General features: G+C 36.4%; 1 protein-coding gene across 1 annotated transcript; it reads right to left on the bottom strand.

The window, feature by feature from the left end:
- Positions 1–228: 228 nt before the first annotated feature.
- LOC121303270 (UDP-glucuronosyltransferase 2A2-like) lies at positions 229–15,589 on the bottom strand. The gene is made up of 6 exons (XM_041233858.1): positions 14,840–15,589; positions 6,994–7,142; positions 5,959–6,090; positions 4,590–4,677; positions 2,400–2,619; positions 229–817 (listed from the first exon to the last, which is right to left on the bottom strand). Exons 1-6 carry the CDS (start codon positions 15,561–15,563, stop codon positions 535–537), a joined length of 1,596 nt encoding a protein of 531 aa, XP_041089792.1. The 5' UTR covers positions 15,564–15,589; the 3' UTR covers positions 229–534.
- Between the last annotated feature and the right edge of the window lie 1,070 nt (positions 15,590–16,659).

Below are 16,659 nucleotides of genomic sequence, written 5' to 3'. Positions count from 1 at the left end.
ATCACTACTGCAAACAAAACTTAGCTGTTCCTCTTCCTGTATATTGAAAGAGTTAATTGGCACTCCTCTGATGCCATACAATCGCAAGACTCAATACAGGAGAGGTTGTTGCAGTAGAGTTCATACCTCTGTTCACTCTTGGTTTGTGTGGTACCATAAAGAGCAACTACGAGGGCTTCACAACATCATCAGACAGATAGTGTTCACTACCTTTATTGTGGGATATGATTAAAGTAAAAATCTTGCCAAGAAAGTAAAAAAAAAAAAAAAAAAAAAAAAAAACACAAGCAATCGTCAAATCCAGTAATTGAATGTTCTAGATTTTGAACTTTATTCTATTTCATCACTGGAGTATGTTACATGTTGGCTTGGTTTTAATCATTCAAACAAATGCTATATTATGTAATTCCCCCATATACAGTACATAAACTTGCACTTTTATAGCTAAAATGTACAAATAACTAAAATAATCATTGTCCTAGCAAAGTTTTTAGATTTTAAGAACTGATTCAATGATCAAGTGAAGAAAACAAATTACTCCTTCTTGCGTTTCTTTTCGGATCTTTTGCAACATTTCCGGAAACAGAAGCTGCAGGATTTTACAATGATAAACATAATCGCTATTATAAATGCCAGCAATAAGCCTATGACGTCCAGACAGTGGTACTGGTACCAAGTCAGGTTGTGGGCTTCAGATCTTAAATGCTTGGCTCCTTTGTGACGCATTACAAACTCAATCCAGAATACAGCTCTGTCCAGTGGTTTTATTGGCTGATCATGGTGAATTCTCGATAACCTCATGGCATTTTCTTTGTATCTTAAAGAAGAAGAAGAAGAAAAAAAATATATATATATATATATATATATATATATACACACACACAGTGTAGCGTGCACGGGGGAAGGCAGCAGCACGGTGTAGGTGATGTAATCACATGCAAAGACATAAGCCCGATATATGCTCCTTGCAAAGGAGCCGGCTCTTTTGTACAGCAGTATATATATTATTAGGGCTTTCAATTATTCACAGTTAACTTCTGCAATTAACGCTTACATTTTTTGGGAGCTACATTTTTTTAATGCACGTTATTTGCACTTGTCTTGTCCCTCTTAGCATACCCTAATTCATTTCCTGAGGCACTATTTGAATGAGGATTGAATGAGTGTAGTCATCATTTCAATATAAAATTAGTCACATAAGTGCATAATGTAGCAAAGCACTCAAACTGAAGGACTTGTGAATGGGACATTTATTTATTTTTTTAACTTTCTGACAGTTCATTGTATAGAAAGAGGGTTACTTGTGTCTACTATCAAAGTGAGTTCCAGTATCACAGAAGTGCATCTAGTCTGCTGTACCACCTGCGCGCTAAACATGCTTTCACTTCTCAAAATACAGTTTCTATTAGTTTTACTGCTACAGACAACAACAATACAACAAATGAAAATCCAGGATTGCTACAAACCCATGAATCAAGCTAAGTACAATATAACGGGCTGTTAACATTGTATCTTTGTTTTTCTGTTTTTTTTCAACTATATTATTTACAATTACAGAGAATATAACCATTACTCAGCGAATGTTTTGTTTTATTTAGGCAATTTCAGTTATTAATAAAAGACAATTTAAAATTATTATTATTATTATTATTATTATTATTATTATTATTATTATTATTATTTAAACAGTAATGAAAAGGAGTAAAGGAAACTGTTAATTGCATAAATGTAATAATTGTAAATGTAGTAATAATAATAATAATAATAATAATAATAAATAATAATAATAATAATAATAATAATTGCAGTAATTGTATCAATTAAATATGTGATTATACCCAAGATTAACTGAGATACATTTTTTAATCACTTGACAGCTCTAAATACTATACATTATTTAATTTAAATTATTGAAAAGATCAGATTATGGAAATACATGGAGGTGTTTGTCTGTCTTTTCATCGATCCATCTGTATGTCGCACACCTACAAGTTTGTTATGTTTTGAGAATCACTAATCTAATTGTCAATTCTTATTCTATACCATTCTGTAATACTGTTGATAAATGTCATGACATCAGCTGTTTCATCATACTGCTAGCCCAATATTATCGGGGATAATATTGGAGAGAAAAACAGCTTACTGTGAACGGGAAAAAAAATCCACACAGTTTGAGTGATCATGGAAAGCTGGTTAAGCTAACCTGTATTAGTACTACAGTTTGGTGATCAGACAGCCACAGAACTAAAACAGCCTTGCACTGAAAGAAATGCATGCATAAATCTATTGTCTTTTCACATGCATGAATGTGCCACATTTTGGGTGAAAATTTAAAAAAAAATGATGAATGGGACTTGCATATGCAACTTCTTTTTTGTGCAGAGCAAAATTTTACTTACGTTTTATTTTGTATCACATTGCTCAGGGCATCAACTAAATCTTGGGTTTTCATTTGATTGAAATTCAATATCACAGCAGCCCCCTTCACCTCCATGTGGACCATGTTGTCCGGCTGATCAGCAAACAGAGGAATACCAACCATTGCGATGCCATGGTATATTGCTTCATAGATCCCATTGGTACCACCGTGGGTAATGAAAGCCTTGGTCTTCGGATGACCTATAGCAATAACAAGTTCGACACATTCATTGCTTTTCAATAACTCTAGTCTACCCAGCTGGAAAGTCGCTTGCAGATGACCAGTAATATTTTGTTAACACCAAAATATATATTACAATACAATACAGTGGTGTGCATAGTTTTTGGATCAAGAGTCCAGAATCTCCAGTTCAGAACGCAGCATCAAGCTGTGATGGAGTGAGTTGGTTGATGTAGAGAAGATGCCATCAGGTACTGAGCAGTTTAAACTGTTCTGTTGAGAAGAGTGGTGAAAGATATCTCTAAGTGCTAGAAATCTAGTACATACTATAAAAGCTGTGATAGATGCCAAGGAGGTCAAACCACTTATATACCTTTTGTGCAAGGGGTAGAGGGCCATAGAATGAAGAAGCAGACTACCACTTTCAGAAGAGGCAAAGGAATTGTCACAAGTGACCCTAAAACCCCTCTCTTGTACAAAGTGCTATCTCCTTTTGAATGGAAGGCTTATGTTGCAGAAGTGTAGGTATCAGACGTTTAAAACTGTTACCCATGCCTGCGATGCTCAGAGATTGATTTTGGGACCTGTAGTGGCTTTTACAGACCCACTGAAAGCATAACCGGACAAAGATGTTCTATCCTGCTGGGAGCAATCTGATATCCTGGATGCAAACTTGACACTGTGATTAAAAGACCACTGTTACAAGTAACTGTTAAGGGTAATAATATTGTAAAACTCTATACTGGTTTAGAAATTGTTAAACAAGCAGAAGTACTATTGCAGAAATCTGTGTTAGCCTAAATGAAAAAGATTCAGTAAAACTAAACAACTATGACCTAACTCAATAACCTTCAATAACCGCCCATGTTATCTCTGTGGTGCATGGGGCTATGTGTATTGCTCAGATACGCCCCTTTTTCGGCTTCATTCAGCTTCTATCGTCTCACTTTGCCACTGAAAGGTTTTCTCTGCTTTTTCCAGAGGAAAAACGACTAAAGACCTGTGCTTTAAGTCTTTTTGATGATGTCGGACAGGGTCCTACATCAGACTGGAAAGGGAAAATTGTAATTTGTTGGACCTGGTCCAACATAGGACTGCAAAGGGTTAAGCCTTATGATGCATGAAGCAGAGAAAAAGTCAAAAATATCAGGGCAAAACTGCAGTTTATTCATCAGTCGAGTTTGGTAACACAGGCTCACTGGTCCATCTGCTTGGAGATCTTCCTGTAAAGCTGACTGCTGTTGTTATATTCAGAGCCTTTAATTTGGTAGTCATAATTTTGTATTTGTCTCTCACCTATATTGAATCATAAAGCTATAAGGATATAATAATTATATTTAGCTTTAGCTTTAGGCTGTTACATTGTATGCTTTAGGGTAGTTTTGGGTGCTTTTAGGAGGAAGAAAAGTATGTGTTGTAACCATATTGCTTTATAGTATTAATGCGGTTAGTTTGCACAGACACCAGTCTGCCCAGATTGTCTATGAGCTAGGATTTGATGTAAATCTGTGATCACTAGATTGATTTAAGCATTAATAAACTGAAGGAGTAAATATATACTCTGATTCATTAAACTGAATAAACCAAGTCTGTATGATTATTTTTTATTGAAGGTTGTCTGTGTATGTGAAAATCTGTAAGCCAGTACAGAAATGATCCACTGTAGGCGTTTCAACCATCTATTTGTCTTCCCAGTTGCCTCCCCTGATTCTATTAGAGAATAAAAGAAGTGCACGAATGTGACAGAATTCACAATAAATGTATCTGTTAAATGTTCTGTGCTACATCATTTCACTTTAGCTTAATCATTTAATAGCATTAACTATTTCATTTATAACCTTTTTTCTTTGTTTGCACAAGACATTTTCGCCAGGAAAAAGTTACGTCTGCGGCCCAATAGAGTTCCACTGCCCACCTGTCAGGTCCGGCCATAAGCTTAGAAACCACTGATATAAAGCATTTGGTTTGCCTGGCATCTACAGTGTCTTACCAAGCAGGTCATTTTGAGGAATCCAGTCATAAACTCTAGTGTTCGGAGCCAAGGTTTCTGGCTTTTCTCCACTGTATCTCCATAGAACCTGATAATAATTCAGACAGCACTTTTAGTGGAACAGTATAACAATACATATTCTGTGATACCACTGTTCATATTCCATCCTCCAAAATGCTAAACAGTATTAATGAAACTTAGATGACCATTAGTAAGCTGTGCATAGTTGTACCCAACAGTAAGTAGACTATAATACTATTTAATTCTAATTAGGCAGGTTATAGATATTAATTGCATGAATCTTATCTTTTGAGCACTTCCACTCACTATATGCAAATATGTATTTTACTTTGCAAAAATCTGACATGATTCTAGGTTAAACACTCAGTTTACATGTCTTACTCTCTGGTAGTCTGTTATACAACGCCATTTAGGAAAGGTGTGATAGAGCCAGAAAGGATCGATGCTGTAAATCTCCCTCCCGATTAGAAAGGGCGCTGTGTAAGGGGGAAGGTAAGCTGCCTCCTAGTGCTGCCACCTCTGTGGTAGGTGGAAACCGGAAGGTGACCATATTAGGAGGGGCGCGTAGCCGCAAGTACTCAGGACGATTCCATTGCAGTCAGCTGCGGGGCAGCCCTCTATTAGGGAAACCATGGCAACGCGGTGACTGGGGGGGAGGAGTTTGCTGGGTACAAAGGGGAGCAGCTACGGCAAAGCCTCCGCTTACGCTAAGAAAGAGAGAAAGAGGCTTCCGGAGCCTGTATTGATTTATTTGTGTTTTTTGGATTACGTGTTTGTGTTGCAGAGGAGGAGTGAGCCGCGGACCGGCAAAACACAGAGCACGTCCCTGCACTGCCCAGCCCAGCCCAGCCCAGCACCGCACCGCACCGCACCGCACCGCACCGCACCGCACCACACTTCTCAGCACCAAGAGCACTGCGTGCACGGATAACGTGGGGACGGGCAAAGTCCCGTTTATGTTTACTTTTCATTTTAATTAAAAAGAGCTGTCGTGTACCCCCCAATACCATTGCTGGTAAAGGGGCGGACTTATTTGTGTTGATGTTATTTTTGTTATTATTAAAACACACAGACTGTTTTGGGAGAAAGATTGTGTGGACCTCCTTCATTCACTGCACCTGACCACAAAAGGACATTGCCTTTTTTCCTTTGTCTACATGTTTCAGCTACAGTTAGACCTGACAATTGTGCCTCCAAGTGGAAAGAGTGTTTCAATGAAGGATGTGTTAAAACTACCTGGTTTGGTTTCTGAACAGTGCACAGCAAGATTATGGACTAATGTGAAAAACAGTCACACAAGCAGGATTAAAAGAATGCTTTAAATTTTTAAATAAATAAGAGTACAAACCGTCTGTGGTATTTGCCCTAGAGCAGAAGCAATCAAATTAGCCTTTTCTGTGGTTAGATTCTTAACCATTGAGCCAAGGGAAAACACCACAATGCCATGCTCTCCAGAGCTCTGTACAACCTTTTCCATATCCTGAAAAAGAAAACAAATAAAATATATCATCAACATTTACCTAGTATTGAATTTCTTAACTCTTTAATATTGTAGTGCTGGAATGAACGTTGTTTTCTCATGTTCGAATATACTGTACTTTCTACATGTAAACAAATATTTGAAAATTCTTTCATTTTGTTTAATATAATACCATACATTACAGTAAAAAAAATAAAAATAAAAAATAAATGGTACCAGACATATTAAAGAAGTAGGGGAAAAACACACTGTACAGCAGAATGAGTGTTGTTCATTTCAGATGTCACTATGCATGGTTCCCTTTAAATGGTAACATTATTTGCCATGCATTCCAGCAAAAATTGCTTCTGAAAGGACTTTTGTGTGAAAAAATGGTAATCATTTTTTTTTTCATTTTTTTAACACAAGAAGTTTTGGTTTTTTTTTCCCTCACAATACAAGTTCTGCTAACCCAGCAACCTATCTTGTATGTTCTGCATAGTGTATGGTAAAAAAAAAAAAAAAAACAGTTCTAACCATCCCGTTCTAAAATGATCTTCAAAGGGAATGCAGTGACACTACAAAGAAGTAGTTAGGAAGAAGAGTAGTTTTGTGCAGATACAGTGCTATAGTATGACCCATTAGTAAAATGATACCACATTTTCATGTTTTAACATAACAACATCTCAGTTGTATGAACAAATATTATGGTATCCTTCTGGTATTTTAACTTGTTTTGTAATCATAATGTTTAATGTGCAAGTCACAAAATCTTGAGCAGTGTGAATTACTTTAACTGTCATATTTGAATACTGTATAAAAAAGCCATGTATCTGTTATTTCCGCCAATAATCTTGTTGTCGTTGTTGCAGTACTATCACTGCTTATCACACTGCTGAAATATGACCACTATTAGGTATGTACCTCAGGTAATGGCTTTGACGGCCGACAGTGAAGTCCTCCCACAAACTGGAAGTTTGGAAGAAATGGTCTAGGATATTCAAAATCCCAGTAGGTTCTTATCAGCCACATGTCAGCCTTACCCATGGATTCACATAAAGTTGTTGGTCTCCCTTTGAACAGAAAAAACAGCATTGAATAAAGAGTAAAGGGTAAGACTTTTGCTGCCACAGTAAATTGGTCGCAATTCCAGCTAGTATAAACAATGCCACTTTTATTAGATAGGAGTTATATATTATGCCTGTAATATTGACCAATTGAATATGAATTAATTGATAAAAGAGCCAATGACACTATACAGAGTCTGGTAAATGCACAAAGTAAAATCACCAAGTAAACAACCAATAAAGTCTCTCAAGTCCAGCAGTGCTTATTCGGGATTATAAACCTCACAGATTGTTCCAGGTTCTGAGTAGTGGTCATTAGACAAATGCTCTATAAAAAACTTACTTTAAGTGGCAACATTCACGCAGCCTAAGCGAACCAGAACACACTATCGCATTAAACACATTTAAAAATGTCTTCATTAAAAAAAAGAAATCAAAAACAGCTTATTTTTTCATTAAAAAAAGTCAGTAGCAAATGATGTTTTTTTAACCTGCTTTATCTCAATACAATATCAGTAAGATTTTAGGTTAGTTATGTGTTAACCAGCTACACACAACATAAGCAAGAAACCAAGAAACTTCACATCCGCATATGTGTGTACAGCTTCTTTCTTTTTGTTAGCAGAATTGCTTTGACTATTGGTTACCTTTTAACTTATTATTCCCCTGGGAGTAAACTATCACAGTGTCTCTATTTTTAATTTGGATCCTTAACCAATCAGATTAGTAACTTTCCTTGCCCACCTTTTGATTTCCCTGTTCCTGTTCTCTTTTCCCTACTTGAATGGAATCTAATATTAATCTGGGTTACGATTAAGCCATGCATTTATATTTCTGTCTTCTATTGCTGGCTAGATTCATCAATGGTCTATGCATGTAGAAGTTAAGGTTTTTTTTTTCTGAACGCAAGTATTTGCAATGACACTGGTAAAGCACTTCTGGTCAAATAAGCTTCACAACATGTTTTACTTTTGTTTCCTGTTTATTCTTTAAAATAAATTACAAATACTGTAAATAATAATAATAATAATAATAATAATAATAATAATAATAATAATAATAATAATAATAATAATAATTTACCGTTCTTAGAAACAATTTTATTTTTCAAAAGTTTTGACTGAAAAATGTTCAAAAAAAAAAAAAAACTGTTCTAAATGCAGATTCTTCTTAAAACAAATATAATTTTTATATTTGGTTTTTTTTCTTGAGGATCACTAAGTGATCTACATGTTCTGGTTTGAGTGCACATCTTTGTGATGTATCACATTTCTAGCAACTGAGTACACTGGTCCCTGGGATGCAGAGGTAATACTTTGTTAACTTGGCTACCATGGATATTCCACCTTCTTGAACCTTCCACCAGTCAAGAGGATGGTCATCAAGCGATAAGGGTGCTGCCGCTTTATATTGTATGACCTCAATATCTGTTTTTGCTTCAACACTAAATGTGTCTCCAAACAAATCTACATGAAACCATTTTGAAACCCTTAATTTTTCTCAATACAATAGGGTCGCATATCTTTGCAAACAAAATGCACTAATGACTGAGTAATGTTTTAGCGGACATAAATGTTGCAGATAGTTTTGAACAATTTTCTGGTGTATGTTGTGCATATCAAATTATCATACCTTCATTTGCTGACCTATCTGACGGTGTCTGTAATTGTGATGATGATGAAGTGCTATCGCTCTGATGGTGTCGTTTCAGATGGACACACAGATTGGTTGTATTTGATTTGAGCTTTACACATTTTACACACAATGTGACTCTTACCAAGAACATGAGACGAATCCTTGATGCAATAAAACCCAAAATGAGTCCACACTTTAAATCAACCGGAGCAGGTCAAATTTAGCCGTCGCTCGCCTCTGCTCAGCTTCCATTTTACTCAGCTTTCCTGAACACACAATGATTGGTAGGTGAGGCTGCTAGAGAACATGGTAATAAATAATATTCTCTAAATATCAATGTAGCAGATCAAATTTTAATGAAATAAATACAGTGTACCAATACATTAATCGTATTGTCAAGAAACGTATCACAGATCACTGCGTGAATTGGCACACCCAAACCTTCAGCCACAAAAGTGGTCCAACACAGTATTGATGATTTTCTTCAAAGCACCAAATTTAGAGTTGTTTGTTGAACTTGTTCTTTTTCTGATTAATGGCAGGTCTCAATCCTGATGGTCTCCCGTTTTCATGCTGAGTTACTCACCACTTTTCTTGACCTGTATAGAAGTTCCTACTGAAAAGTTTTTTTTTGGTTTTCTTCAATCCAGTGAAAGCATCCCTGGTAGTAGCAGATTTTGAGTGACCCGAGCAATATAAGGTGGTACTTTTATTTTTGAGAAACTTCTTTCACTCATAATGTGTAACACTCTGTTCCAAGTATGGTTTAATTTTTGCCAAAATCCTTGCCGGATTTAACCACAGTGTTGCATCCCTTGAATGTTTTGTTACAGAGTGGTAGCAAGTCCCACTGGTCCAAAGACTGTGAGAGTGCTTCCAATGATGCTAAATCACTGATAACCTCAGATAATGTACTCATTCACTATGATGCATCACTGCCTATTAAACCAGCCTGTGACACTTCTTCATACAGTATAGGTGCTGTGATACTGCATACGATGACAGATGGCAATGAGTGACCAATAGCCTTCTCAACAAGATCCTTTATGTCAGCTGAGCACAACTATGCTTAAACTGATCAAGAAGCACTGAGCCTGGTGTGGGGAGTAAAAAAGTTAAATCAGTACTTCTGTGGTAAGAGATTCATCTTGCCCAAAGATCACCAGTCACTAGTCTCTATCATCAACCCTAGGAAAAGTGTAATGGTAGCTGCACGTCTACAAAGATGGGCTTGGAATAATAAGGAAACTGAAGAACTTGCTAACAATGCCAGGGGTGCCAGCAAATACAATGTTTGCCATCACCAGAACCATTGCGCCCCTAGGTGTGGCAACAGATTGTCATTGACTATATTGGACCCTTCACAGACACGATGTTTTTAGTAGCAGTGGATTCACATTCTAAGTGGCCTGAAGTATTTTCAGTGAAATCCACCACTTCATCACAGACTAGGAACATTCTAAGAACTCTCTTTTCTAGATCGGGTGTACCTTAGCAGATTGCCACTGAGAAAGACATTCACTTCACTTTAGAGGAGTTCCAAAACTGTCAAGGGGAACAGCATTCAGCATATTACTTCAGCCCCTTATCATCCTGCTACTAATGGGCTAGCAGAAATGTTTATTCAATTTGCAAATAGACAGTTCATGCAATGAGGAGACAGCAAGTGTCTTTAGAGCAGAAAATAGCAAACTATCTATTAGCTTATCAAAATTCTGAACATTTTTCCACAAAACAGACACCAGCTATGTTGTTCATGGAACAGAGATTAAGATCACATCTGGACTTGCTGACACCTGAACTTGTGTGTGGCCTAATTAGATATTGCTCAGTAAGGCAAAGGGGAAGCTGTACACAATATCATGCATTGCAGCTCAGTCACATTGTCAGCAAACAAACATACTCCATTCTCAAACAGACTGTTTCTTCATGGGACATACCATTAATTATCATTTTAATTTTTTAATGTATCAGTAGTTACAATGGACAGAATTATAAATGAATGTTAATACTTTATTTTATCAGAATTATGTTTAACTGAATGTTTTACTTAATTAAAATATGCTTTAATATGTTGAAACTACACATCAAGGGTTCTATTCATATGAGTAACAAGTTAGTACATGATTTTTTTAGGACCTGCCTGTAACCTCACTGTGGTATGAATCCCAGTTTGAAATTGTCCAGTCATAAAAAACAAGTCCTGTGTTACATAAAACAGCAGATTCATAAGTCGCTCCGCAAAGTTAATTGTGTTAGTGTACTGCACAAGGACCAAGGAGGAGCTGGTATCTGTCCACACAGCCTCTCCATTGTACTGGCGAAAGACAACCTCAATGTATAGGGGAGCCCAAGACTTTCAGCAACAAGTTCACCACATTAAATATTTAGGTCAGAAAGCAGGACATCAAACTTGGACTTTCTGAGTTTATCCTGCAAATCCTTGTTTCTGAGGACACCTTCACAAACTTCCCTGTTTCAAACAACCATTCTTCTCATGCTGTCTCTAATTTTCAGAAACATTTGTAATTAAGATATATCAGAATCGTACATCCATTCACTCAATATCTCATTGTTGCTATCATTCATATCATTCTTTTATAAAAGTTGAAAAGTTTAGACTGATACCTTTTTGTTTGGTTGCAATTGACTGGGGGTGATCCGGAATGAATTAATACTGTAACATTATCAGTGATGGCTCCTTGGGGTAGGAAAGGGAGGCACTGCTGCCTCAAAAGTTAAAGCAAAAAATAAATAAAAAGTAACATACTAACTGATCACATGCATTTACTTTTATTTGCATAAATATTACTTATTTTGCATGCAAGATGCTCCATGCGGTTGCGAACAATACCAGTTGATGGAAAATCTGGCTTCTCTGTGCTGAACTGCCTCCCATACAGTCGTTGGATGAGCGGAGGACAAGGGAGATTCTGTCTGCTTCTGCCATGTGATTAGCCAATCACACTCCTCCTATTTTCATCTTGCAATGTCACACAAGTTAAACAAAAAACAAAAAGAAAAACAGCAGAGGAGGCAGGAGGGTCTCCTTCCATTGTGTCTGCCAATCATTGGTCTCACTCTGCCTGAATTCTAGCGTGCATTGATTTGTATGGAAGGCGGCAGTACAGAGAACGGGAAGTGAACGATGATACCGGTAACTCTTATTTTCTTTTTTGTTTTTTTAATAAGTAAAAAAGAAAAACATAACCAAACATACAAATGCATAAAGTGCTTGATTTCAAATGTTCAACACTTGATTTTCCGCCAGAATTTAAAGTCTGATAGATAATGCCAAGGTGTTATTTATGATGAGTAAACTTGTTGGTTGACAGTGAATTAGACTGATTTTTTTAAAACCAAATTTTCTCATAACCTTCCTCTTGGGGATTTTTTTTTTAATAATAGGCATAGTACTGTCTGATTATTATTATTATTATTATTATTATTATTATTATTATTATTATTATTATTATTATTATTAGGTGGCAGATTGGGCAAATGGTTTGGCGGCCATATTGTAAGTAATGTTTAAATTTTATGTCCTAGGTCGTGCCGATAGGGTCATAGTTATAATGGAACACGTATAGGAAGTCATATGTGCTCTATAAAAAATATCATCACCCGCACCCTTTGACCTCTCCAAAAGGTCAAACTAAAAACTGGCTCCTTGCGCCTCAGGGATCACAGAGTCATGGTTCATATGGAACACATATAGGAAGTCATATGTGCTCTATAAAAAAGCTGTATCAGCGATTATTTGTGACGATTGAACCATGTTTTCTTTGGAAGTCTTTTTATAGTTGCTAGCAACTCTAGTTATTATTATTATTATTAATTCGTTATTTGTTATTATTATTATTATTATTATTATTATTATTATTATTATTATTATTATTATTATGTGATGTTGGTATTATTGTCTGGTTTCACAATTGCATATTCAGTTAGTAGCGCTTTGCTTTATTGGTGTATCGTATAGTAAACAAACAGAAGTGTTCAGGTAAATTGCAGCACTTGCATTGAATAAAATATTTTCAAATGTAATAGTGAAAAAGTCGGACCCACTGCCAATGTTATGCCTCCCCAATTTTTGGAGCCACCAGTCACTACTGAACATTATGACCTCTATTAGCCAGTTCCTCCACAATGCATTTCTGATTTATCCAGTGGCTGTGTTCTCCAGGCCAGACCAGCACCTTGCCACTCATTACTATCCCTGTCAAACATGCTTGGAGAAAGAGAATGCAGAAGACCCACATTTTTTTAATATATATTGTCCCATTCCTATAACATCAGTAGAGCTGACGGGGAACAGTTATTTTGTGTCAGTATGGCTTGTGGAAATAAAACCGTTCTGAGAGAATAGCAAAGAAAGACAATATTCTCCACTCAAGAACTTAATAGTCTCACAGAAGAGGTAGCAAATGCAAAGAAATTGTTTGGAGAAAAAAAGTGCATCAATAAAACGGAGAAAACAAGTTTGGGAAGAGGTGCCAGAACACGTTAATGAAGTGTCATGGGTTGTCAAAAGAGATGACAGGTCAAAAGACACAAAGTAAAAAATAAATAAATAAATAAAAAAACTGCACATCTCCATAGAGAAGCTATTGTGTACTGGTGGTGGGTATTGCACTGATGCTTTATCACCAGCAGAGGGGGCTGTATATAATGCAATTCCACCTGTAATGATGCAAATAAACTCGGGTGGAAACGCTTATAAAAAAATAAAGAATATTTACTGTTTAAAGGCAATGTACACATGTTGCTGCTTTCACTTGTATTGCTGAACTGAGCATGTTCAATCAGCATGCATGGTGATGCCTATGCATAGTAAGGTGGATTGCTATTACAGTACCATATGAAAAACCTAGACTTTCACTGTATTACACAACCTCAGACAATTACTGGATTAGGAGGACACGACACATCTGCCAAATCTATGCACCATCGTGGCACATTCAAGAGCTCTGGTAATTTAAGAACTCAGTCAGGTGCTTTATAGACCAATGTTACATTAAAAAATATATGACCTTCGGTTTTCACTACAGTACATCATTGACAACACATAGCACCACAATAAACAAAAAATAACCATGGTAGAAATCAAGCAAACCAAAACAGACAAAACACAAAAACAACAACAAGCAGTCTCTCCTGATAAATACTTCCTAAAGGCAATTCTGAGCACAAGTAGAATTTACTGACCTCGTGACCTACCTGTGACCTCACTGTAGTATGAATCCCAATATGAATATGTCCATTCATAAAAGTATATCTATAATTATACACCATCACAACCTTTCCAACTTATGAGATTGCTTCATTAACGTAGGATATGGCACAATACACTAAAGTAGGTAGGGAATGGAAATAGTTTAAGGTAGCATATAAAAAGTTTGCGCTTCCCTGCATTAATGTGTTGTGATGATTAGACAAACAGAATTTCTGAATGCCTCAAATTAATTAACCTAATTTACTTGATCCAATCCCGTCACTCTAACAAAAGTATGAAACTGTGAACGTTTAGTCCACTATTTCACTTCAGTACAGACGCTTTACTTACAACATACTTCTAATACTCCTCCACCAAAAAAATAACTTTTTCAATTTAACACTGAAGGTTAAGCTGGCTTGAATATTTATTGGATTTCTGCAGATTAACCATTAAATAAAATTTAAAAAAATTAAAAATTGCTGGGGCCAAGAATGACCGTGTCAATCAGAATTATTATGCACTGGATGTTTAGCAAGCAAGAGGTGTTAGTAGGAAAAATGAACAATAACCCCCCCCCCCCACCCTCAGGAGCATTTAATTTTCTTTTTCACATTTGTGAAGCTCTCTGAGATAGTCAGGTAGTTTACTTCACATACAAAACAAGAGCACACACCGCTGCTCTGCTATTCTGAGCAATAATAGTGATTTAGGGTAAGGGGATTTCAGCATGCTATAAACAATTACATTATTTGATAGTGCAGAAGTATTTCCTGTGACAAACTGATGTCACAGCAAAAGAACTGGTCAGAATATGCAGTGACTATCAATATTTCATTCATAAAAGACATACCTGCAATCTCACTGTAGTATGAATCCCATTTTGAAGTTGACACTAAAAAAAACAACAAGTTCTGAGACAGAATAAACACCAGATTTATGAGTCGCTCCACAAAGTTCATTCTGTCGGTGTACTGCAGAGTGATAGCTGGAACAAAAGAAGGGGGAGCCGGTAGCTGTCCACACAGCCTCTCCATTGTATTGGCGAAAGAGAACCTCAATGTATAGATGAAGGGGAGCCCAAGTCTTTCTGCAACAAGTTCACTGCATGTCATCATTGGGTCAGAAAGTAGAACATCAAACTTGGATTTTGTGAGTTTATCCAGCAGAGCCGTGTTCCTGAGGATGCCATCACACACCTGCATTTGTTGAGCCGTAACTATGTCAATAAATTCTTTAATTGTAAGAAATGTCTGAATAAATGGTGAAGACGATGACTCATACATCATGAAAAATAAAAACTGATCCAATATGTCCACCGCTGACTGCTTTGTAAATGGCACATCAAACACTTCAAAGTGATAGCGGGCTGTTTGGTTGTAGTTAATGCTCTGTGTTGCAGTATGAATCAGTACTGTAACGCTATGACCTCTATTAACCAGCTCCTCCACGATGCTTTTCTGATTCATCCAGTGGCTGTGTTCTACAGGCCAGACCAGCACCTTCCCACTCATTACTATCCCTGTCAAACATGCTTGAAGAAAAAGAACATACAAGACCCACTTAACAGAAGTCATGACTCAAAATGTCTGGACTGCTAGAAGTGAACTGTTACCCACAGTGCTAAACTGGCTCTCTGCCAGACACTTGTTTTTCTGGCCCTCTGTAAATCTTTGTCGTGGGCCTGGTTTTATTTCACAATAGCTTAGACAAAGTCCATATTAGGCATGAGCCCTGAGGTGTATTTTAATATGAGAAGGTGGCTAGGCTATAATAAGGAATAATCTTGTGGATTGGCTGTGAATGACCTCCAAGTATCTTGTGTAATTAATTAAATTGAAACCTTATACACTTAGAGCTCATACAGTTGTGTATATCAGATTATGAAGCAAAACAACAATGATACTGCATCAATTTAATATACTAAAATATTTGAATGCGGTACAGTAGCAAATGATCATGTTCCCACCCACATTGCGCTTCTTGAAACAAACTTCACTGACAAACACAGTATAATATACAATGAATAACAGATATAAGGAAACTACTGAGATATAAAATACACAAGTTCATGGAAACTGTCTATGAGAAATCTCAATTAAATCAATTGTCATGTAAACTCCCTGTTATAGGCGCCAAAGCTAAACAATACAAAACATTTTTGTTCAATCTATTAGGTTGATGAATCAAGAATCAAGAAAAAAACCTATATTTATTTATTAATTTTTCAGTGTATTTCAATGCAACTCTCCTGGTAGGTATAAAGTTAGACACTTGTTTCAGGCATGCTTTTATTTTTGTTCTCTCATGTGGATTCAGAAAGTGTAGGAGACAGAGAGGATGCTTGAGAAAATGCTTGTTCTGCTTCTCTTCAGTGTGTGTGCTGCAGAGCCACAGAACTGCAAGTTAATTATATATTTTTTTTAAATGCCCTTTTCTTTCAGTTGTGTTTTTGAACAGTGTGTTTGGGTGTTAAACAAATAGTGATAATTCCTTGTGCAAATGGCAGTGTTATGTTTTTATGAATTGTTTGCTTATTTTTGACATCAAACCTTTATATTGAAAACTATTTTATTTTTATGGATGTACTACGGTTTGTTTTTAGTTTCTTACGGACTGTAAAGTAAAGCCTGCATTCTGTCTGGATTCTTCTCCTGTTAACCTTTTCTGTTC

Source organism: Polyodon spathula, chromosome 2 (assembly GCF_017654505.1).
Source record: "Polyodon spathula isolate WHYD16114869_AA chromosome 2, ASM1765450v1, whole genome shotgun sequence".
Classification (NCBI taxonomy): Eukaryota; Metazoa; Chordata; class Actinopteri; order Acipenseriformes; family Polyodontidae; genus Polyodon; species Polyodon spathula.
Note: the sequence above shows the minus strand (reverse complement) of the source record. Positions and strands in the feature narration are given on the sequence as shown.

Coding starts and splice junctions, on each gene's coding strand:
- LOC121303270 (XM_041233858.1), bottom strand. CDS start 15,563: ATGACTTCTGTTAAGTGGGTCTTGTATGTTCTTTTTCTTCAAGCATGT. Junction 7,143..14,839: donor ATACTACAGTGAGATTGCAG/GTATGTCTTTTA, acceptor TTCTGTTCAAAG/GGAGACCAACAACTTTATGT. Junction 818..2,399: donor AATGTGATACAAAATAAAAC/GTAAGTAAAATT, acceptor TTCTTCTTTAAG/ATACAAAGAAAATGCCATGA.